This window comes from Tupaia chinensis, unplaced genomic scaffold (assembly GCF_000334495.1).
Source record: "Tupaia chinensis unplaced genomic scaffold, TupChi_1.0 Scaffold000311_2, whole genome shotgun sequence".
NCBI lineage: Eukaryota > Metazoa > Chordata > Mammalia > Scandentia > Tupaiidae > Tupaia > Tupaia belangeri.
The window spans coordinates 965830-990899 of NW_006159803.1; the positions used below are offsets into that span (position 1 = coordinate 965830).

General features: G+C 39.3%; 1 protein-coding gene and 1 long non-coding RNA gene across 6 annotated transcripts in view; one reads left to right on the top strand and one right to left on the bottom strand.

The window, feature by feature from the left end:
• Positions 1-272: 272 nt before the first annotated feature.
• The window catches only part of MSANTD4 (Myb/SANT DNA binding domain containing 4 with coiled-coils), an 83157-nt gene continuing 58359 nt past the window's right edge, over positions 273-25070 (bottom strand). Inside the window, exons 1-4 of one of the 5 annotated variants that reach the window (XM_006150936.3) lie at positions 9767-9891; positions 9014-9105; positions 2622-3236; positions 273-1505 (exon numbers count right to left, since the gene is read on the bottom strand). In XM_006150936.3, coding sequence (XP_006150998.1) covers positions 930-1505; positions 2622-3083 — 1038 coding nt within the window. In that variant the 5' untranslated portion in view covers positions 3084-3236; positions 9014-9105; positions 9767-9891 and the 3' untranslated portion in view covers positions 273-929. Of the gene's footprint in view, positions 1506-2621; positions 3237-9013; positions 9106-9279; positions 9738-9766; positions 9892-25070 lie in introns of those variants that run through there. The other 4 variants (XM_014588775.2, XM_006150937.3, XM_014588776.2 and 1 more) reach the window with 4 other exon arrangements.
• On the top strand, positions 11844-17398 carry LOC106735125 (uncharacterized). The gene is made up of 4 exons (XR_001370542.2): positions 11844-11997; positions 12095-12167; positions 13677-13768; positions 17261-17398. It is a non-coding gene; the product is annotated as an uncharacterized LOC106735125 (long non-coding RNA).

The following is a 25070-nucleotide window of genomic DNA, read 5'->3' on the forward strand; positions in this document are numbered from 1 at the left end:
TGTCTCCAAACTAAGATAATGCGTTAAACAAAAAGAAACAAAACTTCAAAAACTGGATCTTACTCCCAAAGCATCAATAGCTAGATGGATGAACTGCCTTTCAAAGTGATTCATTTTAGACAATCTCTGATGTTTCTTGTATCATTTTCTGAATCTCAGAAGGCAATTTATAGAAGGAAACATGGGAATAAAATACCTATAATCTTCATCACTTCTTTTATTCAATATACTACACAGAACTGTTTCAGTGTTAACAGTTTTTGGCCATTTAAGTACCTACCCACATAAATATTTGAGGTTTTAATATTCTAAAACTATAGGATATAGCTATAGAGGTGCACAGTTAGGCTAGAGTAGGGTTTCTCAACCTCAGCACTAATGACATTTTGGATTCAAAAATTTTTTAATGTAGAAGGGGTGGGGTATCCTCTGTATTGCAGGATATTTAGCAGCATCTTTGGTTCTAGATGCCAGTAGCATCCTGCACCCTCACTCACCTCAATTTTTGACAACTGAAAATGTCTACAGACATTGCCAAATATCTTCTGGGATCCAAACCACCCCTGGTTAAGACCCTCTGGGCTAGAATATTACATAGACATAACTGTAAACTCTGGGTGCACAGATTATACAAGACCCTATGTAATATTACTAACATAAAGAGTCCAACACAGTAAGCTTCCCCTATACTGTTTATGCTAGGGCACAGAGTTTTATATAATATACTACCTAAGCATACAGTCACCCACATATAACTAACTCTTTCCTACTGAAAACACTGACATTAGACAGAAAAAAAAATAACCCCCCCCACACACACACAAACACTGACTAATCCAGCAACCATCTCTATATCACTGGCTATGAGAAAAATCTACAGTTTACAAACACTGCTAAGTGGAAGCCTAAAAACAAACACAAAAACAAAATCACTGCAAATGTCCTTCCTTCTGAATTCGAAGTCTTTCCTTCTCTACTTGTAAGCGTTCCTTTTCAATCTGCAGCTTCTCAGATTCAAACTTCAGAAACTGCAGCCGATCTTTTTCCAGTTGCAAGCGTTCTCGCTCCAGTTTTAACTTCTCTGTTTCTATGTCCTGTGGTTGAAGTAATGACTTTTCTCCTTGAGTAAGTTCATTTTCCAATGATGGTTTCTCGGAACTGACTATCTGTAGCCTCAGCTTCTCTCTCTCAATCTGAAGCCGCTCCTTTTCCAGCTGAAGCCTCTCGTGTTCCATGTCTAGATGCCGAAGTCTCTCTTTCTCGATCTGTAGGCGTTCCTTTTCTACCTGTAGTCTTTCAGCCTCAATATCTAATCGTCGTTTCTCCAATTCTAGTTTCTGTTTCTCTATGTTTACAAGCAAATGAGGCTCATCATATGCAGATCTAGATGGTGTTGAGTTAAGGGTGAAAAACTCATCAATGTGGGGGAAATCAGGAAGTTCATTTTCCCTTCGGGAATCTGGTATGACTGATGATAACATTTCTTCTTCCTCCTCAATTTCAAACTAAGAGAAAAGAAAAAAAATGATTTTCAGTATTTATCTATATTTCATGGTTGTCAATTTGTCCATTTTTTACGTTTCTATATTGTTTGAACACACAAAACTATTTCAGTTCTTTAAAGAATTTTCTTTATTCATAGGTGCATACATTTGCGTGTGAGAAAGAGAGAGAGATGTGCACCCTCTACAGGGTCTAGCCACCCTACCATCCCCTTTCTCCAACCTTCCAGCCCATTAGATCTTGAGCACTTGCTCTGCTGTCTGTGTGTCAGGATGACAGAGCCAGGTATCCAAACCAAGCTTGCCATGTGGGATCCAGCTTTTCCTAGGCAGCATATTATCACAGCACAACAGAACTGACCCTAATTTGAATTTTGAAAAAAATTTACATTGAATTACTTGATATCACTAATATACACCAAGATAATTATATTTAAGTGAGAAGAAAGATACATCATGATGTAGAGGGGGTTGTTACCCACATATAACTGTGGCCTTGTGTTTAAGGGAGCCAGATTCCACAGGGCTGACTGTGGTTGGAATCCTATCTCCAGTGGCTTGAAAAATTTTCTAGGCATATATCTGTTCATTCCCCAAATCCCTGTAGAACAGAAAAATTGAGACAGGGTTGCAGTGATCATACCTCACTGGAGTTGGGGGGATGCAGCATACTTTCTTGCTCTGTCTCTGATGGGTGCATTATATACATCCTCTGGCAATTACAAAAGAGGGGAGCTGGATAGCAATGCATTAGGTAAAATGTGATACCCTGAGAGGCAGATGCACATGGGAAGATGCAGGATTCATGTCTAGACACTTCCGTGGTAAGTATTCCAGGCACATGTTTGCCCATGATCTGGGGCTGGCTGAAGGCTGGGTGTAGACAATATGGACGGTGGTGTCAAGATCCTGTTGAGTGAGTTGTCTTTCTTACTCATGGAAGAAACAAATATCTAAACTTTAAAAAAAATAATGTAACTAATAAACAAATGTCATGGTCTTGTTACGTATCTTTAAATACGTTGGAAAATCTGGGACTTTCTTAACTATTCCTGGACTATACACTGGCATATAAGAATAGAAAAAGGAAAAAAGGGGAGTTCATGGGCTAATACTTACTTCAGGACTTTGAGGATCCCTTTCTTCTTCTTCCACTTTGACCTCTGTTAAGGATCCACCTGCGTCTCTAAAATCTGCCACATTCTGCCAGTCAAAATTGGCATCATTTCGAAATCCAATCTTTTCATCTATCTCCTCGGTGAGAGAGTCATCTAAGTCAGATGTGGGAAGGGAAAACCCTGAACCAACCAGCTGAATGTTTGCCTTCATCCTCTTTCTCTTCATAAGTGCTCGCCAATCAAGGTACCTTCTTTTCACTTCTGTCCCTGTCCTCTGTTCTCCTTCTCCGACAGCATTTACACATTGTGCAATCTCCTCCCACGCCATTCTCTTCATCACATTAATTGTTGTATTGAGCTGCTTGGAAAAAATGACTTCTTTCCTTTTTGTAATTTCTTTCAAAAGAGTCTGAGTTTCCTGAACACTAAAATTGCTTTTCCTTTTTCTTTTCAACTGCTTCATTTTTTTTAACTTAAGTGCAGTTTTTACAGTAAGAGTAGAGAAAAAAATGTGAGGAATGAGGTAAAGCACAAAAAACAAAGGTAATCCTTTGTTGGCACTTAGTTCAAATCACTGTTTCCCATTCATCTATTAGCAGAGTAGGCCATGTAATTCCTAAAGGGGAAAAAAAGTAAAATCAATTAATCAGTCTGCAATCTCTTTTGCACATTTCAACCCAATAAGTTATATAATTTTAAAAAGAAACAAAGAACAATGATCCAAATACAATTCCAACTTTTCTTTTTATCTTTTTTTGGGGGGGTAGAGGTTTTTGCCTTGCCAACACCACCAGCCAAGGTACCATCTTCTCTCACCTGGGCTGCTGCTGTGGTTCCTACCAAGTTGACAGTATTCACTTTTCACTTATCCCCTACTTCTCCCACTAATTCACTCTCTCCATCAACACTGACCTTTCAGGTACTAACTCATCAAGTTCACTCCTTGTTCAGGGCCATTGTCAACATAGTTCACTCTTTCTAGAAAATGGATTGCTCCCTTGGTCTACTTAATTGCTCCTCAACCCTCAGCTTGTAGAATAAGCACTTGTTTCTCAGTGAATCCTTTCCTGACAAGTCAACTACTCTACCTAGTCTACATTTTACAATTGTGCTAATATACAATTTGGAGTCTGTCTCTTCCCCACTTCACTTCAAATTTCACAAGAGCAGGGATATTTCTGCACACAATTAACCCCTAAGACTTAGTGGAATTTCTGGCATATGAGAGTCACACCATAAACATATTTTGAAGAAATGTGCCTATGTGCCAAATTCAAAATGAGGTATCGAAAAGGGGGGGAGTACATTCTGTAGAATAATTGTAGAGGAAAACTGAAGGGCTGAGATGCAAAATCAGTAAAAACTCAGAAACAAATCTGTGACAATGTAATTTGATAAAAGAAATGGCAACTACCTATATTTTCCTGCTTCATAAATTAAAATTCCTTGTTAAGTTAAACCAACTTAGAAATGTAAATATAAGCTTGGAATAAAATGTCCTGAAACAATAAAAATATTGTAAGATATAAAAATGGCAAGGATTTTCCCAGCCATCCCATTCAACCACTTAATTTCACTCACTAAATATTGCTAGAGGCTCACTTTTCTCTCTCCTACAAAATGAGAGAATAGAAAGAGATAGATTTGTAGATCAATTACTATAACCAAAAACTTTTCCTGCAAAATAAAAAAATACCAAATATCCCATAAAGTTCCAGGTCCTTTTGTTCAGTCCCCACCACAGCATTATATGGTAATACCAGCCTTTCTATTTACAAAATGTGATTCAAAGAAATTAACTGGCATACAACATTGCTCATTAAAACTGACGGGTGGCATGGGGGTTAAGGATGCTGGACTCCCATATGGCTGACCACAGCTGAAGTCCTGATTCTCTGGTGGCTTGCTTTCTCACTTTCCATCTGTCTAGCTCGCTCTCACTTTGTCCCTCTCTGGTCAAACTGAAATAAATAAATAATACTGAAAAACAAACAAACAAAAAACACCACAAAAATTGACAAGACTTAAAATTCAGGTTCCCTTCTGTCATATCTACCTCACCCTTATTAGCAGTCTGACAGTTAAGATATCAGAAGTATGTTCGAAAAGTTTTGACATGCCATTTAGTAGAAGATATTCTAAAGGTGCAGATTCATATCTATGTGGAAGGTCTAGATAAAATAAACTGATCAATCTTTCAACCCATTACATTTCTTCTACCAGATGGTAAAATAAAGTTAAAATGGAGATCAGGCCTAAGAATTATTTGAGACGACAAAGCCAGTTATTAAATGACCTTAACTGGGCCAGCTGGTAGCATGGTGGTTAAGGTGGCTGGATCCCAAGTGGCCAACTCTGCAGTACAAATCCCGGATCCTATTGCTTGAAAAATATGCCAGACATATGTGTACACATTCTCAGAGTCTTAAGAGGAGACTGGAAGAGATTATGGTATGCTCATCCTTCTAGGAGGTGATTTCTCACTCTGTCTGTCTCTCTCTCTCTCCAGTAAGCACACGTGCCCTATAGCAAAAGCTAAAAAAAAAAGAAAAAAACATGAAAACAAAAAAGCCGTAACTTTGCTTGATTTACACATAAACGTAAGCAAAACTTGAAACCAGATATTTTTCTTTCTTTTTTTTTTTTTTTTGAAGAGGTTTTTGCTATAGGGCGCGTGCACTCTCCAGACAGAGAGAGACAGAAAGTGAGAAATCACCCCCCGGGGGGATGGTCATGCCACAATCCCTTCTCCTCCATTCTCCTCTCGGGATCTTGGGCACGCACACACACGTGCCTGGCGTGAGTTTAAGCCACCGGGTCCAGGACTCATACCGTGGTCAACTACATGGGAATCCTACAACATAGCCATTACGCTAACTGCTGGTCCCAAAACAGGATATTTTTCATCAATGCCCAATGAAATGAATCTTAAGGCTAACCAATTAGAAGCCACCAACAAACTTCCAGTTATATAATTATGAACTTTCCAACAGGACAGACCAAATAATGCAACCCTATAACTGTAGCCAATCAAATACCTCGTTTGCTTTACTTCTGTACTCATCTTATAAAAGCCTTTCCCTTGAGTTTCCCCCTTGGGAGTCCCTGAACTACTTCTGGATTGGAGTTATTTATCAATCACCCCTTGCTCAAATAAACTCTAGATTTTTCTGTGCTATAGTTTACCTCTTAACACATGGTTTCTTCTCTCTTAAGTACTACTATGTCTGCCAATTTAAAATTTTTACTAGTATGAAAAAAAAATTCCTTTGGCAATTAACAATACAAATAGTATCTTCTAATGAAAATCAAAAATAGAGTTCTTAAGCAAGACTAAATTTAATCAGGAAATGGACTAAAGTCTTTTTAATACTGTTGAGCCTTTTTTCTCTGGGACCGAAAAGTAGATGCTAATACCTTATTTTTAAACTTTAATAACAATGCACTTGCTATTATCACTTTAGCAAGAAGTTTTTATGCATTTTTTCCTCTTCAGTTTCCTATTAATTTCTGTTCAACTGACTTTGCATATATCTAATAACATCACCAAAAACATGCCCATCACATCTGTTTCTAATCACTTTTGTGGAATAACCATCTCCTCCTGAACTGCCCTTTGCTACTAAAATGGAGATCAGAGAACTAAAAGTTCCCAACAGCATAAAATAAACTCTTAGGAACCAGCAGGTGGTGTGGTAGTTAGGGTGGTGGACTCCCACATGGCCAAACCATGGTTTGAGTCCCAGACATAGTAGCTTACTTTCTCCCTCTCCTTCTTTCTCTTTCTGGTGAGCAGACATGCCCTATAGGAAATTAAAAAATAATAAATAAAATTAAATAAATCCTTAGAAAAAAGAAAAGAAACTCTCAAGTAATGACTGTCAATTTCACACACCCTCAAAATATCAGCAAAGTATGAACAAAAAAGATTACAAATTATTTCTTTTTTACTACAGAATTATTTATTTAGCTTTATTTATTTTTATTTGACCAGAGAGGGACAGAGTGAGAGAGAGAAAGCAAGCCACCAGGTCCGGGACTCGAACTGTTGTTGGCCATGTAGGAGTCCGGTGCCCTTAACCATGTCACCTGCTGGCCTCAGATTACAAATTATTTCTAAAGCAGACTTTCAAAATTTCTCTAGACATTTAGTGATAAAATTTAAATTCATTGCATCCGGTACAGCATGCTTGATATTGAGATTATAGTAAAGTATCAGCCTTTCATCACTAGATTATAAGCCTGGTATGATTTTCTAGCCACTGGATTCAGGGCTTGAACTATGGCTGGCCATGTGGGAGTCCAGCACCTTCAATACCACACTGCCTGCTGGCTCCCTCTGTTCCATTTCTATGGATATTTAACTTCCTGATTTTGTATTTTTTTTAAAAAATGTCTTCAATAACCTGCTTACCACTGCTAGGGACTGCCTGAATAGCAATATGGCCTGCTTGCTGAAAATGTTCTTCAGAATTTTGCATAATGTGTACATGCTTTGGCACAGCCATAGAGTTCAGTTTATCTAATGTCATATATAATTTCTTGCCTATATTGATTTTGGCTGCCTTCTTTCTTTCTTTTTTAAGGTTTTTGCAATAGAGTATGTGCACCCACCAGAGACAAGACAAGGAAAGAGAGAAGTCACCTCCATGCTACAATGGGGATGGCCACGCTACAATCCCTTCTCCTTCAGTCTCCTCCTGGGATTTTGGGCACACATGCACATGTGCCTGGCATGATTTTCAAGCCACCAGGTCTGGGACTCAAACTGCGGTTGGCCACGTGGGAGTCCAGCACTTTTATCGCTATACTACCTGCTGGCTCCTCTTCTTTATTATTATGTTTCAGAATTATTTAATTTTATGTTGTTATTATTATTATTACTATCATTATTTTAAAGTTGAGAGGGAGAGAGAAGGAAAGCAAAAGAGCAAGCCAGGTCCAGGACTCAAAACTGCAGCCTGCCATGTGGGAGTCCAGTGCCCCTAATGATCTATGCCATCTACCAGCCCCACCTCTTCTTTTAAACACAAGTTTTATGTGTCCATAGAAATTTCAGGTTTTTGGCTTAATTTTATTGAATTATTTTCTGTTTCTCTTTCTATCCCTTTCCCCATCTTCTAATCACCTCTTTTTTTTTTTAAGGATTGCCATAGGATGTGAGCACTTGCTAGAGAAAGACAGAGAGAGACAGTGAGAGGGGAAAGTGAGAAATCATCCCCAAGGGTGGGAATGGCAACACCTCAATTCCTTCTTTTCCATTCTCCTCCTAGGAGTCTGAGCATGCACACACATGTGCTTGGCATGAATTTTCAAGTTGCCAGGTTCAGGACTCCAACCGCGATTGGCCACATGCGAGTACAGTGACTTAACCACATCACCTGCTGGCCCTTCTAGAGATCTTTAATGCAGGCTTAGACTCTCTTCTTTGCTAAAAACTGAATGAAAAATAAAAATATACTTGTGAAAAGTCACATGTTGTTGAAATTCATGCAAGTTATCTTTTATATTTTAAAATGTAAACTATAATATGTAACAAAAATATATCATAAATGATTATTGAAATTGTCAAGAGAATCCTAATTAATGCAGATATCCACTATCAAACTTGACTGTGCTCGGAATGTGAGACTGATTTAATAAATGGATTGTTATAGCAATCCTTTTAAACCTACCATGGAGTCTGTATATTTTTTAAATTTGTCAGCAGTTGTTGCTTACTTCTATGGCAATTTCCCCCAACACTTCCTAACTCCATAACTCCAGCTTACAAGGTGGTATTCCTCTGACCCAGATCAATGCTGAGTTGATGGACTATTTAATCAATAAAATATACTTCAACACATTTTTAACTTCACTGACATTGACCTTAGGTTGAATCTTATTACCATTCAGTGTTGGCTTAATTATGTAAAAATCTTCCACTGAAAACTTGACATTTTCTGATTAAGTGTAAGAAAATGACATCGATGCATCTTGAGTTGTGGACTATGCTTGCATGAACAAAAGCTATGTTTCCAAGAATGTTTATCTTTTCTGTCCTCTCCTTTGTGTTTTGGTATCCAGAAAATCTAACAGAAGTTTAGGTTTTCTGCCATACATTCCCCAATAATTTTTCTCAAAAGTATATATTGAGCTCTTACTATGTGTCATGCACTGTTTTTGGTGCTGGAGATACAACACCTTAGAAAAATGTGAAAAGATGCCATTTTAGATGCCAAATGCTAACCTTTTTTATAATGGTCATTGTCCCTGTCTTCACAGAAGAGAGTACAATAGTTGCAACCTATAGACTTTCCATGCCCAAATACAGAGAACAGTCATTTTCCTGAAATAGCACATCACAATCATTCTTTACTGGCTGGAAGTAAAAACAATATGTAGTTCACTTACACAATCCTTGGTATGATGATGTACCGCCAATGGCATGTTATAACCAGGCAAATTTTAAAAGGATTAACACTGGAGTATGAAGTTTCTGGATACTGCATAAAACACAATTAAGAGACCCGAGGAAAATCAGAGTCCGAAGAAAGAAAGAGAAAGAGAGAGAGAGAAAGAAAGAAAGAAAATTAAGCAGTGCAAGAGGAAAAGCATCACAATCTATTAACTTCCCTCAACCCCGATCGTTTTTAAAGTGTGGCTTTCCCGTCTCTTACATTCTTACAGAAGATCCACTCCCCGCCGAGTTAGATGTTCTTCTCTAAAACTCGCAGTAGGTAAAGAAAGTTTACTTGGGGGTCGCCTGTTAACAAAGTACTTTCACCCGTCCCTATCATCTCCTTTCGGGCCACCCAGTAACAGACCCTGGGAGGAATCAAGGAAGACCAGCTTCCCGGCTCCCCGGAGCAGGGGCCGCACACCTGACTGGGCCACAACACTGCGGTAGTACCCAACTAGAGCTGAGGAACCAGAAACGGGGTTCCTTTCACTGGATATTAAACTGAGTACCCAGAAACTTCCGCAGTCCTGTTTGTGCGTTTGGGGCCTTACACGCCCTTCCCCGTCAGGCGACAGCCGCGTGTGGCGCTCCTCCCGAGCTTTGCAGTCCAGCTACGCCGCAAAACCAGGGCCAACGCCGGCAGCAGGGGGGCGGCCACCTGCCGCTGACTCGACCAGGACACACCCTATGGAGAGGGGACCCACCGGGCACAGAGTCGCCACTTCCCTGGTCGCTTCCGCGGAACAGAATGGTTCACCTGCGACCCCCGAGGCACCTCAGCACGGTAGCCCGAGGGGGGTAGAAAAAGAGATGCTTCAATGATACCCCGCCTACCTATTTCTCTCGCCTCTTCTCCACCACCCATTGGTTAGCCTGACTGCCGCTCATTTGATGTGGCTTAACTATTGGCCCAAATGGTATTGCCATTCTCGCTGAGAGCCCTCCCCAGACCTGGCCTCACAATGGGAATCGAGTCCCTAACCGGTTCCGGGTTACTGCCCAGGAACTCCGCCCCGTTTTGATTCGCCTCCCGCTCTGCGCTCGATCTTTGGCGCAAGGCTCTGTCAATCAAGTGGGCTCTAGGAAAGGATTGGCCCCTAGCGATCAGCTCGCGGCGCTCTTCCACCTGATTGGGCCACTGGCTACTCCATTTCTAAACTCTTCTGTCCTTGACCTTCACCTGTGAAAAGGGCAGAGAGGAAAACGGAGTCTTGAATTGCTCCAGCCAAGGTTCCTAGGCCAGTATCACCTTGTTCTTAACCAACTGCATTCTACTTTGGCTTCTAACTGTTCCTCTGAGACTTCCTCATGGCTAAATCTAAGAGTAACTTCTCATCTTTCTCTTACTTGTTTCCTCAGAAAAGGACATTTGAATTGACATTTATTCTCTATTTTCCCTAATGCTTGCTTCTACTGGTTTTTCTTCCTCTCATTCACCTTTTCTGTCCATCTTTACAGTTGCCTGTTTCTGTGCCGTCACTAGTTCAGATGTTGCTCATGCACCTGTTCCCACTGCTTCTGTTCACAACCTGTCATAGACTCCACCTAAATTACACCAGTGGACTCCTAACAAGAATATCAGCATCCTGTCTGCCCTATTCTAATTCATTCTTCACGTGCAGCCAGAATGGGCTGCTCAAAGTTCTATAATGGAATCTCACTAATACTACGATAAAGCACAAAAACCTTAATTTCAAAGCTTAGAATACCCAGATTGGCCCGTATTTTCTCTCAGGCTTCATCTCTCACCATAACCCTTTTTCTTATTTCTTACTCTAATTGCTTTGCTGCTTTCAATTCCTGGACTCTTTCAGTGGTGACATCGCTATATTTCTTTTTTTTGTTGTTGTTCTTTTTCTTTTTTTGGAGAGATTTTTGCTATAGGGTGCATGCGCTTGCCAGAAAGACAGAGTGATGGCGAGAAATCACCCCCCGCTATAGGGTGCATGCGCTTGCCAGAAAGAGTGACGGCGAGAAATCACCCCCGAGGGCCACTCCGCAATCCCTTCTCCTCCATTCTCCTCTTGGACTCTTGGGAACGCACATGTGCCTAGCGTGAGTTCAAGCCACCAGGTCCGGGACTTGCACTGCGGTCGACTACATGGGAGTCCAGCGACACAGCCATTACTCTAACTGCTGGTCCCAACATCGCAATATTTCCACACAGAAGGATTTGTTCCCTGCCTTTTCTCTGCTCTGCTCTGGATTTATTTTAGGAATTAACTTTCTGAAGGAAGCCTTCCTTTCTCTCCATTCACCCTACCTCCATTCCCAAGTCATCCCTCCAAGTTAGATTTGCTACATGAAAGGATGCTCAATTAAAATTGAAGTTCAGAAAAACAGCAAATAATTTTTAGTGTTAAGGATGTCCTGGGCATTATTTGTTGATCCATATTTTTATTTGCAAAATCTAGCAACTATACCATAGCAAACACCCTTTATAACTTTTTGCTTTGCCATGATAGCTCTCATGACATGTTCCATGTGGGTGGAATTTCTCAAATTTACTGTCATAATTTATTTGCCTACCACAGTGGTTAGAATATAATAAAAAGTTTTTGGTAAATAAATAATGGAATATTATGGATGAATAGTGACCATTTGCTTTATATTCACAGAGGAGCTCTCTTCCATAAAATAAGAAGTAGCCATAGAATATGTTCTTTGAAATACAATGATCAGTTTAATCTTACAGATTTTTACTTATCACGTTGTTAAAGAAGCACATCTATACTTTTGCCTAAGTAGAAAAACTAAACATTTTTTTGGAAAAAATGAGAAATTGAATTTTATGATTTTGAGCTTTGTTTGTGGTGGATGTTTTTGGATGAGTCAGTAAGAAAGAGAACCATGCATTCTCATTATGACCAGATATTTCTGTCTTTTCAGAGACTGGCTACCACTTGCATTTGTTTACTTCAGTAACGGGGATAAGGTATAAAATGAGTCACTAAGTATTAAGAACACTATGCTTTCATATCATGAGCTCTAAACTTTGCACAATTAACTTTCATCTCTTTGCTAATTGTAAGATCTTTTCCAGACACGCATTTTCCTTCAGCTATAGCTTACCTGAGTGGATATAGAACAAGGGAGAAGTTGAAGGTAATCCATAATGCCTGATATTAGTACACTGCCAATCTGTAATATCTTCACTTAACTTGATTTTTGTTAATATTAGGTCATTGGGAAAGATATAATGTATTTTTGGGAAAGTACATGATGTTTTTTTTCTTTGTTATAAAGCACATGTGCTCACCAGAAAGATAGGGACAGAGAAACAGAAAGCAAGAAATCACCCTCTAAGGGGGATGGCCACACCACAATCCCTTCTCCTCTATTTTCCTCTCAGATCTTGGGCACGCACGCACATGTGCCCGGTGTGATTTTAAGCTACCATGTCTGGGACTTCAACTGTGGTCGACTACATGAGAGTCAGTGACGTAGCCATTATACCTGCTGGTCCCCATGATGTATTTTTCTATGCAAAAATGTGTCATGACTTTCCTGAAGATCCAATATTAAATTCACACTAGAGATTTGACTCAAATGAACTTATACACTTGTTTGAGAACTGTGATGTTGAACTGCCATAGCCAGATGAGTTCTTTTTTTTTTTTTTTTTTTTTGGAGAAGTTTTTTTTTTTTTTTGCTATAGGGCACGTGCCCTCACCAGAAGAACAGAGAGAGACACGGGAACCAGCAGTTAGCGTAACGGCTATGTTGCTGGACTCCCATGTAGTTGACTGTGGTTCAAGTCCCATACCCGGCGGCTTAAACTCACGCCGGGCGTGTGTGCGTGTGTGCCCAAGATCCCAAGAGGAGAATGGAGGAGAAGGGCTTGTGGCGTGGCCATCACCCCTTGGGGGTGGTTTCTCGCTTTCTATCTCTCTGTCTGTCTGGCGAGTGCACATGCCCTATAGTGAAAACCTTTCCAAAAAAAAAAAAGAGTAAAGTTATTTGAGGGAACTCTTTTGTATAAGGTTGCCAATTGACATTGTATTGTATTGTTGGGAAAGAGACACGTCTTTGCATAGAAAAATATATCATGACTTTCCTGATGATCTAATAGAATTTAGGTTTTTAATTAGATACAGGTCCACATTTTTTTTTTTAAGAGTTTGTTTTGTTTTGTTTTGTTTTGCTGTAGGGTGTGTGCACTTACCAGAAAGAGAGAGATAGAGAAACAGAAAGTGAGAAATCACCCCCCCCCAGGTGATGGCCACACCGCAATCCCTTCTCCTCCATTCTCTCGGGATCTTAGGCATGCATGTACATGTGCCTGGTGTGAGTTTAAGCCACCAGGTCCGAGACTCGAACTGTGGTCGACTACATGAGAGTTCCGTGACATAGCCATTACGCCAACTGCTGGCCCCAGGTCCACTTTTTTTAAAGAGAGGGAGCTGTATTTTCATATTTGTAAAGGTAGATGCCAAAGAGGTATAAAAGTTAAATTAGTTATATTTTTATGGACTTGGAGCTGATTATAGAGACATTTTTGTAGGATAATTTGAAGGTATCTGTAGTTGGAGGGTTTGGTAATAAGACAGATATGTGGGTTAGGGGAGCAAAACAAAAGGAAGAATTGATGGGTAGCCATTCTAAATATTCCAGAAGAGGACCAGGTGGTGGGAGCCAAATTCCTCCAGTTCCGGCTGTGTCATTAGAGGAGAGAGAAGGATCAGTGAAAATATTCATCCAATCAAGTAAGTAGTCTAAAAAGGAGATGATTAGTACATGTGTCATGTATTGGGTGGCCTATACAGGGGAAGACAAAGGAGCAGGATAGAGATATAAATCCAACTTGTTACCTTTGAACTATCTGGAGAGAGATGATCAAAATAAGGAAAAAGTAAATTCTCAGGGGTGTTAGGCACTCCTGCATTTTGGAGAATAGTTACCACTTGTTTGTTGGTCTCATTTTTTTCAGTTGGCCCCAGGTGATTCCTAGAACTCGTTGAGTGAAGGGTAATGGGCTTCAGTCATTTAGGCTGAGATTTAGAACTGAGGCAGAAGATTGGTGTCATGATGAAAGTTGATCTTCTGTAATGGTATCTGCTGAGTTCCTGTAGGTATGTAGACTCATATAGACCCTCTGGCCCAAGTTATTAGGGTGTATAGTCCTTCCCATTGTGAGTTTGGTTCCCAACCTCTGATATAAACCAATAATGGGGGCCGGGATGATACTGGGATAATTGCCATTGTCTTTGATTGGGTGCATTATTTTGTTCAGCAAGATTTAAAAAATTGGTAGTATATAAACCCCTGGAAAGTGTATCTTGAGGGATTTCCCTGGAGTAGAAGGATTCCCTGATTTTTAAAGAGTGTGGTAAGTATATTTTATAAGGACTTGACTGGTAGGATTTTGAGGAATTTCATTAACATGTTGTATATGAAAATCTTGGAAAATATGATTAAATCTTAGGCTGGTATAGCAGGGGCCATTATCTGTTTTTGATTATTTAGGTACACCCATAATGGTAATATATTTAAAAAGATGAGAAATAGCATGATGTATTTTTTTCTCCTAATAAAAGGGTAGCATGAATAAATTGAGAATAAGTATCAGTAGTTACATGAATAAATTTAAGTTTACCAGAGGAAGACTCATAACTCAGTTTGTCAAATGTGATTATAGTGAAGTCTTCTAGGATTAACTCCATGGCCTAAAGAATGGCCTGAAATGAGTTGACAGGAGGGATATGTGCGAACAATTGTTTGGACTTGTCTGGCAGTGATATGGAAGGTTTTACAAAGAGCTTGAGCATTTTGGTGATGAAGATAGTGAGAAAGTTGTGTCTGATTAAAGGCAAGAGAGAAGGCAGCAACAACTCAATCTGACTGGTGATTGCCTAAGGTTTGAGGGCTGGGAAGTTTCGAATGTGAGCGAATATGCATTACAAAAATGGGATGTTTGCAATCATCCAAAAGGGACTGTAAAGTTAGAAATTGTTGAAATAATGTTTCATTGGAAATATCGTTTTATAAGCATGTTCAATATAAAAAGCAGTATGAACAACATAATGGGAATCAGGAATAATGTTAAGAGGTTAGGAAGGGAAGTGTTACAAGACTGAGAAGAATGCTCTTAATTTAGCTTGTTGGGTAGTAGAAAAACCTGTGTTAATAAAATATTGCTATTTGTCTTTATCTTTTCAAATGATAACAGTTTTTTGTGTTTTGCCTGAGCCATGGGTAAAGATGGTCAAAGCATCGGGAATGGCTACTTTTAAAATTTTTGTAGGAATTGAGATAGGAACCTGAGTAAATAAAGGTAAGGATTTTAGAGGAAGGGTGATGAAACAAAACAGGGTTAAAATCTGCTAATGCAGCTTGTAAGCTTTGTTGTAGTAAGGCCTGAAAATCTTTTTGTGGAAGGGGTAAATAGTTTTGGCAAGGCCTTTGATGATGTTAGTGGTCATAAGATCTGTGGTGAGGGTAAAGGTTTTATGGTAAGAGGAACCAAGAAATAACTTTAAGAAATGTAACTCAGAGGTAAATTGGCCTAAAAGACCATTAGGGTTATGAAAGATATTAAAAATAATGAGTTGGGAACCAGCAGTTAGCGTAATGGCTATGTCGCTGGATTCCCACGTAGTCGACCGCAGTTCGTGTCCCGGACCCGGTGGCTTAAAAAACTCACGCCGGGCGCGTGTGCATGCGTGCCCAAGATCCTGAGAGGAGAATGGAGGAGAGGGGATTGCGGCGTGACCATCCCCCCTGGGGGGTGATTTCTCGCTTTCTGTCTCTATGTCTCTCTCTGTCTGTCTGGCGAGCGCACACGCCCTACAGTGAAAATCTCTCAAAAAAAAAAAATAATGAGTTCAATTGAAGATTTTAGTGAGACGTGATTTAATTGACGAGTCTCTACAGCTTGTTTTACAATTGGAGTTCTTGTTGTGCTAGAGGGGAAAGTTTTCACGGAGGTACTGGGTTGGTATCCGCTTTTACAGGGTTAAATAGATTTAATAATTGGTTGGTAGATAGTCCTAAAATGGGATGCACCCAGTTTATATCTTTAAGTAGTTGTCTTAAGGAATTGAGGGTAAGTTTAGTTGGACTATTTAATGTTAATTTTTGAGGCCTAATAGTATTTGCCCTGAGTATACCTGAGATATTGCCAAGGACTTTTTAATTGGACCTTTTTAGGGGCTATTTGTAATCCATGAAGTTCGGTAGTTTATTGGATGTGTTTATAAAGATCTGTCAACTGTTGGTTGGTAGGAGCTGTAGCAAAAATATCATCCATAAAATGGAAAATAAGAATATGAGGAAAGGCTTTAGGAGGGGGAAGCAGAGCTTGATAGACACGGTATTGATAAATAGTTGGGCCATTAGTCTTTCTTTGAGAGAGAACTTTCCATTGAAATCTTTGAATTGACTCTTGATCTTTTTTTTTTTTGGAGAGGTTTTCGCTATAGGGTCCGTGCGCTCGCCAGACAGACAGAGAGACATAGAGACAGAAAGTGAGAAATCACCCCCCAGGGGGGATGGTCACGCCGCAATCCCTTCTCTTCCATTCTCCTCTCGGGATCTTGGGCACGCACGCACACACACCTGGCGTGAGTTTTAAGCCACCAGGTCCAGGACGCGAACCACGGTCGAAAACGTGGGAGTCCAGTGACATAGCCATTACGCTAACTGCTGGTTCCCAACTCTTGATTATTTTTTTTACAAGAGCTGAAAAAGCAAATTTTTAGTTATCATCTGGATGAAGGGGGATGGTAAATAAAGCATCTTTTAAATCTATAATAATTAGTGGCCAGTCCTCGGGAATAGTAGCAGGACTGAGTAGACTAGGTTGAAGTGGTCCCATAGATTGAATGACAGTGTTATTGGCTCTCAGATCATGTAGGAGATGCCATTTTTCTGATTTTTTAGGTAGTGTGAAGATAAGAGAATTCCAGGGACTAGTAGAATGTTTGATATGATCAGCTTCTAATTGTTGTTGGACTAGCTTGTGGATTTGTAAGAGTTTCTCCCCTTTTATAGGCCATTGCTTGACCCACACTGGAGTCTCAATAGTTCAAGTTAATTTAAGAGTAGGAATTTGAATAACGGCCCCTCCTGAAAAGGTGGGATCTTTAAGATGAGTCCTCGTTGTTGTAAAAGAGGACGTTTTATTTTTATATCTCTTCCCCAAAGAAAGAGTGGTTGAGGCAGACTAAATGGCTGGAAAATTTCAATTTTTTGTCCAGGTCTAATGCAAATAAATGGGCGTTCGCTTTGTGGAGGAGTTGAAGTTCTTCCTGTTCCCAGGATGGAGACATCAGTCACCTTAGTGGGCCATTTGAAAGACCACTGTGAGGCTGCTATTTTGATCAAATCAGCTCCAGTATCAGTAAGTCCAGAAAATGATCTATCTTGAATAGTAACTGTCAATTTTGGATGTTGGTCTGAGACAGAGGCAGACCAGAAAGTAGCCATCTCAGTATACTGAAGCCCATGATTTTTGCGTATTTGATTTTGTATCTGTCAGGCACTATATAGAAAGATCAGTAATCTAGCTATTCTGATAGTCTTTAGGAATTGCATGTAATCTATGGCCATGCACTGATCTAAAGGCTTAACATTTATTTTTTCTATTTAACTCTTTTAAAAACGCTATGTGAGAAATCCGATATTCTTCATATTTTTTAGATGGAGAAACTGTAGAGGTTTTCATATCTTCCCAAGGTTGCAGTTAGTAATAAAGCTGCATAGTGCCTGTTCTTGCACCACAGAAAGAGCCAATCTCTGCGGTTGCTGTTTGCAGTCAGGGAAAGTGCTTTATCAGTGTGTTGCCAGTCAAGCATGGAAGCAGGAGATATAACTCTCAAATCTGCTTCCCCAACAAAGGGCTTGGACCAACTTGATGTACTGTGGATCTGGGCTTATGTGTATATGCAGTAAAGGAAAGGGACATCTGAAGATATGTACAATGGAAAGGATGGCAGACTTGATAGTTAAACCCACTGCACAGCTTTACCTTGGGAAGGGGGCATTAAGGCATTGGGTTCAAGAGAGGTTCCGGTGTGTGGCATCCTTGTGGTTCAGTGGGATCTGGTTAGGTTTCTGGGTACTTCTTATCTGAAGGAAAATAAAAAACAAGATTCCCCCCGTCTACCTGATAAAATTTGCTATTGTAGATTTATTGGTGCAAATTTATTGCTATAGTCCTTGGCTCTCAGATATCATGTTCGTGGTGCCTAGTGAAACAGAGGGATGTAACTATCTTTACCAGCAGTTACCTGTCACTCTGAAATATATGACCTTGTTAGTTGCCAGAGAATGAAGACAGAGTCAAAGAAAAAAAAGTTAAAATGGACTCAGCTTTGTACTGGTAGCTGTTTTGGCTCTTCATGCTGAGCTTTACCATGGTTTCAGTAAACAGCAAAGCTGGAATTTAACCTAGATAATCTGTGCACTGAAATCTCACATTATACCATCGCTTAAAATGGATGTATGTGGTTGATACCTGCAGAGGTGGCCAAAAGGTTTGGCAGATTTTGGTGTTGTAAAAAGACAACAAAACTGCCCCCACCATTTGCAGTCTTTTTCCTACCTTTCATTGGGCTGTGTTGTAAACTCTTTAAAGGCCGAGGATTTCTCATTAGTCTTTATTTTTATTTCCAGTACTTATATAGACCTTTTGTTTACTGTTTATTACCAAATAAATTTAGATTTCAATTTGTGGAAAAGGACAGTGATCATATAACTTCTTTGAACAGAAGCCTTAGTCAATGAATCATTGTTTAGCAGCTGACTTACGTATAGCTATTTTAACTCATATTGTCCATTGCTTACACTTCACTTAATAATTTCCATGAAACACCTTCTTCTAAACACCACAGCCTGTGTTATCTACAGCTAAAGTCTTTGACTTTTTTCCTATCCAGATTGTTTGTCTACATGTAGGAGGTTAAAAAAAAAAAGGGCTGTTATCAGTATACTATAGCAACACAAATGTAAATAGGATCCTGAATTTGTCTAGAAAGCTTCTCTTTTGTTATTCAATTCTTTTTTTAATTTTTATTTTATTATTATTTTTTATAAATACAGGTCTTTTGAACAGAGGAAGACAGAGAGAGAGAAAGTGAGATAACAAACGTTGTTGTAAAAGAGGACGTTTTATTTTTATATCTCTTCCCCAAAGAAAGAGTGGTTGAGGCAGACTAAATGGCTGGAAAATTTCAATTTTTTGTCCAGGTCTAATGCAAATAAATGGGCGTTCGCTTTGTGGAGGAGTTGAAGTTCTTCCTGTTCCCAGGATGGAGACATCAGTCACCTTAGTGGGCCATTTGAAAGACCACTGTGAGGCTGCTATTTTGATCAAATCAGCTCCAGTATCAGTAAGTCCAGAAAATGATCTATCTTGAATAGTAACTGTCAATTTTGGATGTTGGTCTGAGACAGAGGCAGACCAGAAAGTAGCCATCTCAGTATACTGAAGCCCATGATTTTTGCGTATTTGATTTTGTATCTGTCAGGCACTATATAGAAAGATCAGTAATCTAGCTATTCTGATAGTCTTTAGGAATTGCATGTAATCTATGGCCATGCACTGATCTAAAGGCTTAACATTTATTTTTTCTATTTAACTCTTTTAAAAACGCTATGTGAGAAATCCGATATTCTTCATATTTTTTAGATGGAGAAACTGTAGAGGTTTTCATATCTTCCCAAGGTTGCAGTTAGTAATAAAGCTGCATAGTGCCTGTTCTTGCACCACAGAAAGAGCCAATCTCTGCGGTTGCTGTTTGCAGTCAGGGAAAGTGCTTTATCAGTGTGTTGCCAGTCAAGCATGGAAGCAGGAGATATAACTCTCAAATCTGCTTCCCCAACAAAGGGCTTGGACCAACTTGATGTACTGTGGATCTGGGCTTATGTGTATATGCAGTAAAGGAAAGGGACATCTGAAGATATGTACAATGGAAAGGATGGCAGACTTGATAGTTAAACCCACTGCACAGCTTTACCTTGGGAAGGGGGCATTAAGGCATTGGGTTCAAGAGAGGTTCCGGTGTGTGGCATCCTTGTGGTTCAGTGGGATCTGGTTAGGTTTCTGGGTACTTCTTATCTGAAGGAAAATAAAAAACAAGATTCCCCCCGTCTACCTGATAAAATTTGCTATTGTAGATTTATTGGTGCAAATTTATTGCTATAGTCCTTGGCTCTCAGATATCATGTTCGTGGTGCCTAGTGAAACAGAGGGATGTAACTATCTTTACCAGCAGTTACCTGTCACTCTGAAATATATGACCTTGTTAGTTGCCAGAGAATGAAGACAGAGTCAAAGAAAAAAAAGTTAAAATGGACTCAGCTTTGTACTGGTAGCTGTTTTGGCTCTTCATGCTGAGCTTTACCATGGTTTCAGTAAACAGCAAAGCTGGAATTTAACCTAGATAATCTGTGCACTGAAATCTCACATTATACCATCGCTTAAAATGGATGTATGTGGTTGATACCTGCAGAGGTGGCCAAAAGGTTTGGCAGATTTTGGTGTTGTAAAAAGACAACAAAACTGCCCCCACCATTTGCAGTCTTTTTCCTACCTTTCATTGGGCTGTGTTGTAAACTCTTTAAAGGCCGAGGATTTCTCATTAGTCTTTATTTTTATTTCCAGTACTTATATAGACCTTTTGTTTACTGTTTATTACCAAATAAATTTAGATTTCAATTTGTGGAAAAGGACAGTGATCATATAACTTCTTTGAACAGAAGCCTTAGTCAATGAATCATTGTTTAGCAGCTGACTTACGTATAGCTATTTTAACTCATATTGTCCATTGCTTACACTTCACTTAATAATTTCCATGAAACACCTTCTTCTAAACACCACAGCCTGTGTTATCTACAGCTAAAGTCTTTGACTTTTTTCCTATCCAGATTGTTTGTCTACATGTAGGAGGTTAAAAAAAAAAAGGGCTGTTATCAGTATACTATAGCAACACAAATGTAAATAGGATCCTGAATTTGTCTAGAAAGCTTCTCTTTTGTTATTCAATTCTTTTTTTAATTTTTATTTTATTATTATTTTTTATAAATACAGGTCTTTTGAACAGAGGAAGACAGAGAGAGAGAAAGTGAGATAACAAAGATAAGCAAGCCACCAGGCCCAGGACTTGAACCATGATTGGCCATGTGGGAGTATCCAGTGCCTTAACCACCAGGTAACCTGTTGGGCCCTCAGTTCATTTATTTACTTATTTATTTATTTTTAGAAATGTTTGCTGTATGACATGTGTGGCTGCTGAAGAAATAGAAAGCAAAAAAATCACCTCTAGGAGGGATGGCCATGCTGCAATTCCTTGTCCTCTATTCTCCTCTTGAGATTTTGGACACATACACACCCACACACACACACACACACACGTGCCTGGTGTCAGTTTTAAGCCACCAGGCCTGGGACTCAAACCATAGTTGACTATGTGGGATTCCAGCCACATAACCATTAAGCTATCTGCTGGTCCTAAAATTTTAATTTTTTAAAAGCAGGAACTATGGGGCCAGCAGATGGCATAGTGATTAATTCACTGGGCTCCCACATAGTCAATTGTGGTTCAAGTCCCAGACCTAGGGTCTTGAAAATCATGCTGGGTGGGTGTATGTGCATGCCCGAACTCCCAAGAAGAGAATGAAGAAGAAACTATTACAGTGCAGGATGGCATTTGCTGCTGTGTTGATCTTGAACTTCCTAGTCTCTAGAACTATAAGAAATAATTTTTGATGTTAAACCACCCAGTCTATGGATTTTTATGGAAGCCTAAAGGAAATGTGATACTCTCTATATCTGCAGGTCAAAGATATTAAAATCCAGTTTTAAACCATAGTGAAGGGGGTCAGCAGGTGGCGTGGTGTTTAAGTTTGCTAGACTCCTGTGTGGCCAATTTGTGGTCTAAGTCCCAAGCCTAGCTGCATGCTTTCTCACTTTCTCTCTCTGTCTGTCTACAGTGAGTATGTGTGCCCTGTAGCAAACTAAAAATTAATAATGACAAAATTATTCTTTATAAAAACATAGGGAATGAAAGTTGGATTTGAGTGATAAAAAGATACACTAGAATATTATTTTATTAATATCATACTTTATAACCTGTACCTTTTTATTTCTGTTCTCAGGATGTTATCTTTGAACAATACTTGACTTGCATAAGGTCATTAGTTAGTGGTCAACCTGAAACACATCACAAGTCACCTAGCAGGTATGTTTTCTCCATCGTTTTGTTCTACTTCAAAGAGTCCTGTTCTCTCACTTTGTTACTAATTTTTGATTGACTACCAAAGATGGGCTCTTTTGCCGTTTGGTGTTGTGAAGCTATATTATGAAACTGAAACTGAAAGTCAATGATACAAACTTTATTCAGTGGTTAAGGTATGGAGTAGTGGGAGCTGAGCTTGTAAATCTCCTTCTTGCCCATCTTGATCTCAGGAATTTAAAACATAGTAAATGGGATGTGGTAGGATAATAAAAGGGAGGAATATTCAAAGTTTTACCTGGAAAAAGGCAAGGACTTCTTGGAATCCCAAATCCACCACCTTTTCCTCCTTTCTGGTGGTTTTCTAGTAAATTATAAACTGTTACAGCACTGGTTGGTGTGTCCTTTAGTATCCTAATAACTTTATGATAAGTTTTGCATCTTCCAGAGGTCACTATTTTGGCCATACCTTATATTTCACAGAGTTGACCTGGTTCTTGGTAAATGTGGACACTGTCTACAGGGATGCATCTCATTTCTTAACAAAAACACAGCTGTGGAAGGATTGGGGTATGGCAGGAGCACAGGTGATATGGTAGATGACAATTTCTTATAGCATACTTTTCTATTTAAAATTATTTGAGTTCTCAAAAACTTAATGACTTGAGGACCAGCAAGTGGCATGGTGGTTACAGGTGCTGGACTCCCACATGGCCAACTGTGGTTTGACCTGGACCTGGTGGCTTGCTTTCTCACTTTCTCTCTTTCTCTCTGTCTCTGTCTTTTTCTGGTCAAATTTAAATACATAGATAAACAAAGTTAAATAAAGTAATTTAAAAAAAACTTAATGACTTCAGAAACAAAAGACTAAAAATACAGGCAAAATAGATGCTTGTTTTTCCCTTTCCTAATTCTACCTATTCGCATAATTCATAGCTAGAAAATAAAACAAAAAACATTCACTGGATATTCAGTAGTAGACACTGCTAAAATACTTTGCACACATGTCTGTTAACTGACTTATAGTTAGAGAAACTGAGGCATGAGTTTAGGGAATATCACCATTTCATGAAAAAGGAAACTGAGGGTCACAATGTTAGAAGGCTTACTCAAGATTACATAGTGAGGAAGTGGTGGAACTAAAATAGATCTCTTTGATTCCAGCCACTAAGTTCATTTACCAGTTATGAATTTTTTGGTCCTTTTTTCTTATATTACTCCTAACTCTATATATTATCATTAATTTTCCTTTGTAATATTCCTTGTTTTTTTTTTTGTTTTGTTTTTTTTTTAATACTGCATTCCTTTTTTATTACTATTACTGTTTTTAAAGACAGGCTCATTGTCGCAACCTTCTTGCCTTGGCCTCCCATTGGGACTATGGGCATGTACCTCCATGACTGGCTCTTTTTTAGCCAGTTTCTTGCTATGTTGTCCTTATCAGCCATGAGCTCATGTACCTCCTGTCTCATCCCCTTCAAACGCACTAGGTGCATGACACTATTCTCAGTCTTTTGACTGGACCAGAAATCAAATGTAGTCCTCCCATGTAGTCCTAGTCTGTTGAGCACATGCCCCAGCTGCTGATGCCCCAGCTGCTAGGCCTACACTGAATTCTTCTAATATCTCCCCTATTTTGCTCTCTAATCTCTCCCTAAATTTTTTTCACTACTAAAAACAGTGTAGGTTGGGACCAGGAGATGGCATAATGGTTATGTTACTGGACTACCATGCAGTTGACCGCGGTTTGCATACCAAACAGCTTAAAACTCACACTGGGTACATGTGCGTGCGTGTCCAAAGTCCTGAGAGGAGAATGGAAGAGTAGTGATTGCACTGAGGCCATCCCCCCAGGGGGGTTGGGTTACGATTTCTCATTTTCTGTCTCTCTGTCTCTCCAGTGAGCACACGTATCCTATAGCAAAAATGTCTATCTTAAAAAAAAATGTGTAGGTGAAGTATATTTTTTTCTATTCCATTAATTTAATAATAATGTAATAATATTCTGGTTCCCAAACATAAGTTTAAAAGAATTTGATAGACCATATAATATTAATAGTTCCTTTTCTTTAAGTTTGTTCATTTATTTCTTCCATCAGAGAAAGACAGAAAAAAAGATAGGCACCCTCCCCCCACTTGGGACCAGCAGATGGTGTAATGGCTACGTTGCTGGACTCTGATTTAGTCAACTGCAGTTTGAGTCCCAGACCTGGTGGTTTAAACTCATGCCAGGTGCATCTGTGTGTGTGTGTGTGCATGCGTGCCCAAGATCCTAAGAGGAGAATGGAGGAGAACAGATTGAGGCATGGCCATTTCCCCTGGGGGGTGATTTCTTGCTTTCTGTCTCTCTGTCTCTCTCTGTCTTTCTGGCAAGCGCATGGGCCCTATAGCAAAAACCTCTCCAAAAAAAAAAGAAAGAAAGATAGGCATCCCCAACAGTGTATTCACACCATGATCCACCACTGGTCTTAGCTGACTCAGATCACATACACACATGTGTGCACCTAGCATGTGCAGGAAGGTGCTTGGACACAAACGCCAGACCTCTCCTGTGTGGGTCCAATTGTGTTACCGCTGCATCGCTGCCTTGCCACTATCATATATTTTCTTAAGCACGAAAAAGACCCTCAAAATCCCAAGTATTTTTTTTTTTTTTACTTATTTTCTTGGCCCTTAAAAGCTGTTATTCTACATTTTGTCCTGAAAACAAACAAAAAAAGTTCTTCTCTTCTTTATGCATTAATATTAGGTGTTAAATTTCAACATCTGATGAAGTTATTTTTACTATTAGATAAAAGACTGATTTTTTCTAAGTTTTCTCATTATTTTTATT